The 12,199-nt window shown below is 32.3% G+C and overlaps 1 protein-coding gene and 1 long non-coding RNA gene across 4 annotated transcripts; both read left to right on the top strand.

Moving 5' to 3' along the window:
• The first annotated feature begins 297 nt into the window (after positions 1-297).
• LOC133696529 (uncharacterized) lies at positions 298-3,842 on the top strand. Of its 3 annotated transcripts, none has more exons than XR_009842692.1 (4): positions 298-475; positions 1,127-1,226; positions 1,451-2,210; positions 2,579-3,842. It is a non-coding gene; the product is annotated as an uncharacterized LOC133696529 (long non-coding RNA). The 3 variants fall into 3 exon arrangements; XR_009842693.1 differs by having other exon boundaries at positions 1,451-2,181; XR_009842691.1 differs by having other exon boundaries at positions 1,451-1,666.
• A 6,183-nt stretch (positions 3,843-10,025) lies between these two features.
• Positions 10,026-10,846, top strand: LOC133697997 (zinc finger protein ZAT11-like). The gene has a single exon (XM_062120850.1). It carries the CDS (start codon positions 10,144-10,146, stop codon positions 10,681-10,683), a length of 540 nt encoding a protein of 179 aa, XP_061976834.1. The 5' UTR covers positions 10,026-10,143; the 3' UTR covers positions 10,684-10,846.
• The last annotated feature ends 1,353 nt before the right edge of the window (positions 10,847-12,199 follow it).

Genomic DNA, 12,199 nt, shown 5'->3' on the forward strand with positions numbered 1-12,199 from the left:
TTAGATAAATAATAAATAAAATATCAATATTATAAAATTCAATTTAATTTAACTCAATATATATATATATAATATTAATTTTTTTTAATATTTTATAAATTATAGATAAATATAAATATTATCAAACACAATCTAAAACTTATCAAAATATAACTCAAGATGTATATTTATATTATATAAATATATTTATAGAATATTAATTTTTTTAATAATATATATATATATAATGAATATTTTATATGAATACCTATATTTTATTTAAATTTTTTGAATAACAAATTATAGATAAAAAATGAATATAAAAAAAATCCAACTCCACTGCCGCCCATTGTCATCCCTACCTCTCCTCTTTCACGACTCAAAAACCCAAAAGAATCTCTAGAGTTTAAAGTAAATAATGCTTGACAAAATGGAAGCAAAGAAACAAGAAATTATGGATGCTTCTTTTTTGATTGCCTCGACTGCTGCTCTCCGGGTAAAGAAACAGCCTTTGCAGATGCACATAATGACATAACAATAGAAACACGTGTTTGTCTGTGCAATAAATTTTTCTTTCCGGGTTTTTAGTTAGCTTTATGGGTTCATTCTATTAACGGGTTTTTGTTTTTCTGGGTGTTAAAGGGTCCCGTGATGTTGTTACAGACTCTTTCGAGCAGAAATTTGGATCACCAAACAAAGATAATACTGATGTTGTACAAGAGTGATCCGTAATTAATTGGTTTTCAATTTATTTTTATTTTTTTTAGAATTTTGAAGTTCAAATATTTTGTGTCTGTAAAGAAGCAGGGAATGGTGTGGTTTCGAATTTTGCTTGACTGGGTTGGCAATGTAGTTTTGTGGCCTTTGTAATCTGATTGTTGAAGAACATTTTGGTATATATGAATTTTGGGTAATCGATTTTTGAAATTGTGCAAATTAGAGGTCTCTTCTCTCAGAGTGGGAGAGGATATAAATTGAAGGAAATGACAATATTATGTATCTTGATTATGTTAATGAAAAGCAATTTGACTTCTTGAAGTTGATTGAATTCTCTGCTTTTTAGTGGTCCTTTTCTGATTGCATAATTTGTAGGTTTTTTATTTTGCTATAATTTTTATGCTGACATTAATTTCATTCGGTGGATTAGGATGTCAAACTGCATAGTCACATGAGTTGCCGTAATTGATGCGGGATTTTTATTCAATAGAAGATATTTCCTAGATTTTGAAGGGGTGATCAATCTGCAAGTAAGCATTTTTAGTTAAGTGGATTATGCTTTTTTTTCAAAGAAGTGTTTCAATTGTTTGGAGAAAATGATATGAATAATATTAAAATTTAGTTGGGTTTGAGCTCTTTACTTGTGAATAGCAAGTGGAATCTGGAGTTGATATTTAAGTTGTATTGATAGATGGACATTTTGATCAATATTTATGGTTGTTTTACTTCTAATAATTGGTGTGTTCACGAGCAGATCTATGAGACTCTGAGGTTTTATTCATGGATTGATGTTGAGATGTGACTGCACGGTTCTATGTGTGTCTAAAGATGCAGCCTGTAATGGAGTAGCTTTTGCTTTCTTTCTCGTCCACCGCCTGGAATGATGTTCTTTGATTGCTTTCTAATACAGGAGTGATTACAGCAAGTGGATAATCATTAAAATCTTGCAGTACTATTTTGTAGTACAAAGGTACCAGCACTCACTGAGACTGGTTCTGAATGTCAACTTTTGTATCCCAATTATCAAATCCTTGGAAAATGGTTTCTGACTATACGGTGCTGGAAGTGTTAATAGCTGCCTTATAATATTAATCAAACTTAGGCACAATTTTGATCCAGTGTCAAAGATATTTGGGTATGAAGAAGAAAAGTTCAGCAAGTGTTTCAGAACTTTCAGCCAAAAAGGGCCATTAACTTTTGACAGGAAGTTCAACCTCGTAATTTCTACTTATGGAAAATCATGCACCATTAGCATACATAAGCCTTGATTATTATTGTGATTTGGCAGCCTAACATTACCTTCTGTTTTGTTATTTCAAGCCAGGTTCAAATAGGAGAATGGGGGAATAGAATTTTAGAATTAGCAGAATTAGTATAGTTCTGATATATCGTAATGCATCATTGGGATCTTAACTTCTGAGTCCAGGCCAAAATGGAGTTACCTGAGGATTCTCATCTGCATGTCTGTTCTTTTGCTTGTGGCTGGTGAATATAATTTATCTCTTGATCACTAGGTAGTTGGGGATCGGTTATCTGAACTTTTTTTCTCTGTTTTATTTTGTTCAGAGCCAAGCTTCTTTCGTGAGCTGTGGTACTAGTTTACCCACAATTTTAATACTGAAATCAGTGTGTCATGATAGCTACTGTATGCATTAAGCAGTAAAGTTTTCTCCTGAAGACCATAAATTGGAACAGGATTAGCTCTTACAAATTTGTTATGTCCAACTTTTTTAGGCCTCTGCTTTGCCTATTCTACTTATGTTGTGGTTTTGAAAACCAAGGGACCTTTTGGAGGCAGTGTGCTCCTGAAGACCCTAGATCGGAATATAATTTTCAGTTAACATTTTTATTCATGATTTAGAAGTTATTTTCTCTTTGGCAGATAAGAGCCAGTGGTGTGGTGGACGTGGAAAGCTAGAGCTGCTTCTGAAGAACCCTATACAATGAGAAAGTTGAAAGTATTATCTGGGGTATGTTCTCTGTTAAATATATAAAAAATAAGACAGCAGGAGACTAAGATTTCATTGATACTGTATAATGTAATCACACTAATCTAAAGTAATATGGTTAACTTAAATATAAAGAGATTATATATAGACTAAACTAAAAAGAAAATTAAAAATATTATTCTACTTTTAATAAATAAAACAAAATAATTCTATATTTTTTAATATTCTCGTCATAAAGAAAGTTTAACTTGTTTGAATATGAGCACAAAAAGGAGAAACTTGTTTGAATATGCAGCTAGGTGGCTGCTAATTCTACGGCAACTGGTATGATGATTTTTTGTAAGTTATTGTAATGCTATTCTTCCATGTCTGACTTCGAGGTTCATGAATGCAACCCCCCTTGTTTTTACCGTGAAAATGTGATCCTTGGGGCACCTGAAAACAATTAGGTATTGTGCTTGCTAGTCGTAGGGAATTTATTAAAGATTAAGCAATGTAAAATGTGAATCACCCTGATTAAAAAACACTCTATATTGTGGTTGCTAGTCTAATCACCATCTTATTGAAAGTCAATACTCCTCTAACCAGCAGTTTGTGACATTACAACCAGCCCGATCACTCCTGGTAACTCTTTTGTTGAACATTGTACTGACTTTAAATGCATTTCTTTGACTTCTGAATTGATTTCTTGTGATGCTTTTAAGTCTATCTACTCCTTTATTTTGATTCTATGATACAATTTATACGTGAAATTGAAAAGAAATTGCACTGGACAACGACAGAATACTACTCTTAAGTGTGGCGGCGGTGTGTTTACACACCCACACCACAAGCTAGATTTCTTGCAACTTTGGCAGCTAAACAGAAATTATCTATCAAAAACGTCACCACTTACTTGATCTTGTGCGCTGTTGCCTTGTATAATAATATTCTTATCATATCCTTTCGAGGTAGGTGTAAGCACTGACTTGTATATTCATCAAGATAATAATTCAAGTTTGAACTTGGAGCTTGCTGGATATGACTTTTGTTTATTTTACAATTTTTTCTTTCTTTCACGTCATGTACGTGCATTGTTTTTCCTGGATATGTACAAGCACCCGTGTAAAACATATCAGTATTTATTTTCTTCAGGAAATATTGGAGTGCACATTTCACAACATCTTTTTATATATATAATTGAATCCATTCTCTTCATTACTGAAACAATAATAGATAATATTTCAATTTGACATTATCGATGATGATCAGCTCATGGTATTTCAATCAGCCCCGCATATCAACCGTTTTCTTGCGATTATTCTTATGGATACGTTTCAAGACAGTATATTCTGGACTTGCAGTGGATTTTCTTATTTCTAAGGGTTGGGGTGGGGTGGGGTGGGGTATTTTTTTCTTTACACGTGAAGTAAAATTATCATTTTACCGAAAAAAATAAAAGCTTTTGATGTAGAGATATTTTGGTGTTTTTATATAATTAAAAGTCTTTAAATAGTAAAAATACTTTCCTTTAAGTTCATAAAATAATTGAGCTGTTGAACAAGGGCGTTTAAGGGTTTTCACTTGCTAAACTGCAACAAAAATATGCACGTATCCTTCAAAAAGACAAGATTAGTTATGCATTGAGAGGTGTTTTAGTAATTTTGCATTGAGGCATTAATTTTTTTTATTTGAAAAGGTGTTGGTGTATATGGTTACACGCCGATGTATTGGTGGCATCCGTGTTTTTTAGGCGGCATATGCAATGTCACTGGTTGTCCAAACTTGGTCTTCCGCAGTGTGCCTAGAAGCACCATCGAGTCCCTTTTCTCTTGGTGTGGCATGTGATGACAGTTGATGGGCGATTTATCGTCGATTATTTTTTTTCTTTCTCTCTCATAATAAGTACATGTTTGTTATCTTTTTTTTCGATTTTAATCCTTATGTTTTGTATGATTTTATTTCATCCTTGCTCCTTTTACAAAAGTTTTTTATGATTTCAATTTAGTCTTTAAACTACAATTTATCATATCTAGTTTTTTTCCAATTCGATCTTTATTCTTTTGATTTTTTATTTTGACCCTTGGCTCTTTTGTTGGAATTTTATTGATTTTCAGTTTTGTCATTCAATCAAACTTTAAGTTTTTTTTTCAATTTAACCTTTCAATTTAATTTTTTTAGATGCCCTTTAAGATTTTATTATTATTATTTTGGTTTTCACCCTCAATGATAAAATCATAAAAGAAAATGAGAAGAAAATGGATTCTTAACTGCATTAACACTTAAAACTTGTGACATGTATGATTAAATTGAAAGCATGACAAATAGAAAAATGATGAAATTTAATCCTGGACAAATTAAACATTGATGGATGTAATTAAGAAAAAAATCAACCACATAAAAATATAATTAAACAAGTTTAGTGGAAAAAATTGAACAAATATCTTATTTTGTGTAGTTGAATATTTTGATTCATCTTTTAATTTTTTTTAATTATTTTTTGGTTATTGTTAATGATTTTATTTATTTATTTACATAAATAGTTATCAATTTATATAGTTAGATGTTTGTATTAACCTTACAATTTACATTTTAATTTTTTTGGGGATTTATTCAAACAATGTGTGAATACACAAACCTTTGAATTGAAAATCCGACATTATTATTATTATTACCAAATTCGAATCCTATGCGCTACCATGGGGAAGTCAATATTGGATTGGGATTTGACCAGAGAAGCAAAACAGCGCATGGGATCTCTTGCTAGGAAAATTTCAAACCAAAACACCAAGAATTTTTCGTGTGTTTCAGATTGCAAACGTTCTCTGTTAACCGATTACCTTACACCTCCCTCCGTATCCTGGACAGACAGCTGGAGTGTTTGAAAGAGCTTTTGCTTGCTTTAAGGCCACGAGGCAAGTCTTTGTAGGAAGTCAAGCAAACGTGTCAAGGCTTATGTCCCTCACATTCGGGCGCAATTTCTTATCGTGAACCGACTGGACCTCACGAATTGCAGTCAATTTTAACCACCTTCGGGGGTGAGGGAGGCTGAAAACTGGTCCCATATGGAGACATTTGGGATTTTGGTTATCTAGTTGCCAATCTCTATACTTTTTCCTACGAGAAATATCCCTTGCAAATTGCAATACTTATAGGCTAAGCTTAATGGCGTTGGAAAAACACCGTGGCTCTGGACTCAAAATTAATGTTTAATGATAATTCTGATTTTTCACTTAAACAACTTAACACACGTTATCAAAGGGCTTTGAAGTCTTTTCACACACTTTATTTGTCATCATCAAATTAAATGAAAATAAATAAGTTTTTTTTTCTTTTTAATTGCATTATAAAATAATCAAAATACCATTAAAAAAAGAATTTTAAAATACTTGTTAAAGAGTATTTTGTATTTTCATAATGATTTTTTTGTTATTAAAATATCAGATGAGAAGTAGCTTGGTATTTGATTAAATATAAAAAAACAATAATTAAAAAGCACAGTGATACGATGAAAATACAGAATTATACCATTTTACATCTACAAATTATGTTGTTTTACGCAAAGATATTAAACTCGGCTTAGCCTATGATATTATCCAAGATCCAGGTCACGGGTTATGAGGATTAATCCGAGTTAATTAAAACGATGTCGTTTTAATTTTATTTTAAGTCAAAATTAATTAATTTTGAATGGATTAACAAGAACGCAGGTTAACCTAATATTTCAATCAAGTCAAACTAAATTAATTTTAAATTAAATTGTTTTTCGAAACTTAGAAGTTGGGTTAACCATATTCCTATTTAACTCGCTAATCATACTGGTTTAATAACTATGATTTTATTCAAACTCCATGATTGTTAAACTATACAAGTAACAATTTTTCAATGCTCTATTCTATGTTTAAACTCAAAAGAAAAAAATCCAAGTTTTAGCTATTGTGGTGACCCTTTTGGAGACTAAACAGTACAAAACAAGTACTGTTTAGTGCTCACGAGTTAAGATTATGGCTAAAGTTTATTGGAGCCGGTCTTCCTAGGAGCCGAGCCCTGTTTGGACACAAGTAGAAGTAGTAAACTTTTCATGCACGCTGCTAGACTGGATCGTGACGGCTAAAATTGACGGTTTCTGGTGATGACAACAGATCTAATTTTAATATCATTTATAATAGTCTTCAACAAAGTCAGTACTACTTAATTACACTTATTTTCTAAGTTAGGGGGCCTTCCCTCTCCTAGCTAGTAACCAAGAAGCGTAGTCGTTTTCCCATTTTGGACAAAAACACATCAGCGCCTTCGCTGGTAGAAAATGATATTCATTTTCCTGCAATAAATATATATTAATTATTAATTACTATGCAATTTTCCTAATCCAGCAAAACGTCTCTTTAATGTATAAATGTGAAAGGTTTGGGCTACTTTTCTGAAAAAAATTAATCATGTGGGAAGGTCTTGGTGAAGAACGTATTTGCTATGAAATTTTCCAAGTCCAGCAAATGGATTACTTAATTAATTTGTTAGCGTTTTATGGTTAAGCCAATTTTATCAATGGTCAAAACCTAAATAAAATCAACTCTATCCATTAAGTCAAATACTGTACCGTTTGTGTACACACTCTTCCAAATTGCTGCAAAATATTTTTACAAAAAATATTAAAAAAAAAAAAAACGTTGTGTGAAGACCATGAGGGGCGAAATAAAGGTGTATTGAACCGCACGGCACTGCACGTTGGAAATTAAACCACTACTTTACTTCTGGAACCGTGGGCTCGAAGAAAAATGCTTAAGTCGTGCCAGTGGAAGAAATCTGGTTTCGTGTGGCATTAATTATAATAACCATCCGCCACGCTTTCTAGCTCTGCGAGGAGCCATCCTACGTGTAGACTTCAGTCTCAAAGAGTTTTTGTTTCCATGTCTGGTCACATGTTGCAACATCCCAGTATGCCCATTATTTTTCCTACACTGGAAAAAGAAGAAGAAAAACGAGGAAGGAAACATTCATAAGTACAATCTATTGACACATTCGATTGACACAGGAATGTGTTAATGTTGTAAAACCAATGGATAAGGACTCTCTCTTTAAGAAAAAAGAGAGCTAGGGTTTGGATCTAAATCGTGTGTGTATATTCTTGCATTGAAGTTTAATTAAAAATAAAAAACGAAGAGCATTATGAAATTAGCACATGATATATATCACTATTCAAAAACGAATAAAGTTTAGTCTTTATTTCTTTTATCATTTTTTTTTATTTTTTTTAATTTAATCCTTACAATATTTAATTTTAAATTATCTTTATTTAATTTTTTTTTTATTATTTATTTTGTTTTGAAACCTTTTATATTACATTTTTTTTAACTCGTCCCTCACCAATTGTTGATTTATAATTTTGCTTCATTTTTTTTTTTGCTTGCCTTTCATAGATTACCCTAATATCATAATAAAATCAAATGTTTTGCATGATAATCTAGATGGGCTCGAGTCAAGTATTTTTATATTTTTTATATTGTTAGTTTTTTTTATTGGAGATGTATTTTTTTTATTTTGTATTATTTAAATTAGATGAACTTATTAAATCCTACTAAGATAATGAAAAGTTTCAATTTTTTTTTTTACTTTTTTTAAACACTTGCATTGTCTTGATATTTTTTTGTTTTTATATTTGGAAAGATTTGGATGCAATACGATGTAGTGTGTGCCCTATCTAGTGTAAGAAATTTATGGAGGTTTGAGTTTAGCGATATATATATGTTGCCCAGATATATTTTAATTCAATAAAATATTTAAGTTCAAATTTTCATCTCTTGAAAAATAAAGGGGAGTATATTAATTGAATAAACTTTGACAAATTAAAACGAAGGGATATTATTAATCCAGAACTCATTCAAGTAGTGCAGTTGGTTTACTCGGCTCGGCTCTATCTAATCTCTAGAGAAGTCAATTTTTTGTGCTATTTAAAACATAAACTAAGTACAAAAAGATGATAACACACACTACTCTGAGTTTTCATAACGAAACGATGGTTGACTAACAACATTTTATAGCTGTAAGCTTTTGGAGTGTTGTATATTTAATTATATTAATTAATCAATTTTGCTAAGCTGCCGTAATACTTTTCTAGTCATCTTTAAGTAACCAAAAAAGAAGAAGAAATAATCAATATTCCAACATAAAAAATACCTCCCCGTTCGAATTTTCTTTTGAAGCAGAAAGTCTAGTTCACAGAAACTAGCCAACAACCCACGGCTGTTCCATTTGTTGCCGAGCATGAGGGATCTGTAGACTTCTACGTACAGTAGTACAATCCAGACTTTGACATGTCTCATTTCCCTCTCTAAGTAGCAGGGCCGCCCTTATCTAACACCCTTGAATATATAGTAAAAGTCACGTAAAGATAACTCCATGATATATATTTCTTCTGCTTCAAAGTTCAAAGAGAATTCTAACATCTTCACTACAAAGTTAAAATGGTCGAAACTATTAGCTAGCGGGGGAGCTTGCGTGCAATTTGTAACTTAATCAGGACGTTTTTCGGGCGTCTAGTACAAGTACAAATTCAAACCCCATTTATTACGCACAAAAAAAAACAAATTGATTACCCAATGTATATCTTCTTCTTGTTTTTTGGATGAAGGTATACGCGTCACGTACTTTGATATATGATTCTAGAAATAACTATGACTTCTCTTCAAGCTGATGGACATGTTTTACATTTCTTCGTTCAGTTTCTAGATCATGTAATGAGGCAATCATGCATGCCTTCTCACTTCCTCGTCATTTTCCGAGCATGAGAAAAGTAGTTTAATCCTTAATTAGTTTCTTTAATCTTGTAAAATAATTGTATCAATTGAAATCTCAAGTTCAAATTAATCTCATCTTTATTAATTAATTATCACTAATCTTAAAAAAATAAGCACTTGCTTGTGATCGAGAATATATACCATATAGATAAAACATTGCAAGTAGTTAATTTTTTTTCCTTGCTAATCTGAATTAATGTGAATACTCAATAATTAAATATATATGATCATCACTTGCGGAAAAAAATAAATTGTCCAAAAAGTCCGGCCCAAAATTTTTCTATTTACTATCCCTGTTGCTTCCTCGTTCAAACTAATTAGCAGACCAAACCCGTGAGAATCTTCTAGAAAAATGAAGATTCCAGGAAGGACTCACTCTATCCTATTGGCTCAGCCTCTCGGTCATGCTTACGTGCCAATAGACGACACATTTTTACAATCAATAATTAACCCTCCATTTGAAGTTATTATTATTTTTTATTCCCCCATCTCTTCTTCGCTTTCGTATCCATCAAGTACAAGGGCAAATATGTAATTCTAGGGAAAGTCAACTATAAAAGTCAAATGATAGGTGTACCACTTACACAATTTGCACAAACCATACAACTTATAAATACCACACCGATATGACTCCTACATGATTCCATCTTCTAAGCAAATCCAACATCCTTTTCACATTTGAAACCAAAGGATAACAAAACCCTTATTGTTCATATTCTTATACCATGAAGAGAGGTCTGCATGAGAGAGAGATTGATAGCATAACCATGGCTAATTGCTTGATGTTTCTATCTAAAGGAAGGGAATCATATTCTTTTCCTTCGTTTGATCATGCCATGAGCAATATTTCTCCTGCTCGTGTTTTTGAGTGCAAAACATGCAATAGGCAATTCCCATCGTTTCAAGCCCTAGGTGGTCACCGTGCAAGTCACAAGAAGCCAAGGTTGATGGGAGGAGAAGGGAGCTTCGAGACTCAATCGCCAGCAAAGCCTAAAACGCACGAGTGCTCTATTTGCGGACTAGAGTTTGCTATTGGACAAGCTTTGGGTGGTCACATGAGGAGACACAGAGCTGCCTTGAATGATCGAAACCAGGTGGATCCTCTGAACCCTCCTAGCACTGATGATCAAAAAGCAGTTCCTGTCGTGAAGAGATCTAATAGCAGGAGGGTTTTGTGTTTGGATTTGAATTTGACTCCTTATGAGAATGATATGGAGTTGTTTCAGCTCGGAACGACAGCTCCTATGGTCAATTGTTTCTTTTAGATCTTACATGTGTAATCGCATGAAACTATACCTATAGCTAGGTTTTTTCCCCTTTCCTTTCGCTCTTCCTGGATTTAGGAACACTCGCTATACATCTTGTATTTATATTTGTTAATTTGTTCATATACATGAAATAAGAAGCTAGATCATGGTATTAATTTCATTTTCATTTAATTACTTAAATGATCAGTTTTATCACGTCATCATGAGACAAAGATGAGGTATAACATGATAATTAATCTGGTGATGAGTTGGTGATTACATTTAAATGACAGGCATATTATTATTATTATACAATTAAAGTATTTATCTTTGGATTTTCCATATTCATAATTAAATGGAAATTAAGGGAGAAATTTTACAAGTGGGATCAAGTGGCTTTCTCAGGAGCTGGTCCAGTAGTTCAAATTATTTTGTTTGAAATTTTTGATTGGGAAAACTCAGATTCAAATATTTCTAAAGGGGAGCAGAGACTCGTTCATGCATGAGGGATGATCGTTGCATATGTAAACCTAAAATGAAGCCCTCAAATCTTATGCCTTTAGGAGCAGAAAACAGTAATAAACAGAGGCGCAGCTGATATCAAGCTTTGGTGATGATGATGATGAGATAAACTAGGGTTTAGCTAGCTTCACGCTACTACATATTTTGGTTTAAGCATAATTTTAGGAGAAGGAGAAACCAACTCATGGAAAAATGTAATTCTCCAAAACAAGGAAGAAATAAAAAAAGATAGAGAGAGGGATTGGCTTGTTATTGTTTTTTTTTCTCTCTTGCCATGGGATTTTGATGACATTAATTATCTAATTCAAGAGTCAGCAAGAAACTTTTTCTTGAAAATTAACTTCAAGTTTTTACTTCTATTATTGTTTTTTTTTTCTCTCTTGCCATGGGATTTTTATGACATTAATTATCCAATTCAGGAGTCAGCAAGCAACTTTTTCTTGAAAACTAATTAACTTCAAGTTTTTACTTTTATTTTTATTTTTATTCTGAGAGACTTAACTTCAAGTCTATTCATACCTAAAATCACTACTACAAGCTCGTGTGTCAATGACCCATCATGAGTACTGATTGTCAAAATTAGGTTCAAACAAGGACTCCAATCAATAAGACGCTTATGAGCTAGCTAGGAGAGTAGTTGGCTCCTAAATTAAACTAATTTAAAATGAAATTAAGGTGGCTAAAATCTGCACATTATTAATTTTACTGAAAGCTACTAGCTAAAAGGTGATCAGCAGCTCCCGTCGATGATCTGCTTTCAATTTAAAGTTTCCATTCGGTACTTAGTGGTGTTTTTTAAATCTTTGTAAATGGTCCAGTGCTACTGATTTTATAGCAATATTAATGCAGCCCTCCTCGTTTAAAATGAATCGATTCATATAGCTAGCCCTAGCCTCTCCCATGGTCAATTTTATTTTTTATTTTTAATTACACGAATCGATTTTTATAAGAATTAATTATAGGTTATATGAATATATCCTTGGAATATCACTTCATCAAGTGGCAGCGTGCT

Source organism: Populus nigra, chromosome 6, assembly GCF_951802175.1.
Source record: "Populus nigra chromosome 6, ddPopNigr1.1, whole genome shotgun sequence".
NCBI classification, from domain to species: domain Eukaryota; kingdom Viridiplantae; phylum Streptophyta; class Magnoliopsida; order Malpighiales; family Salicaceae; genus Populus; species Populus nigra.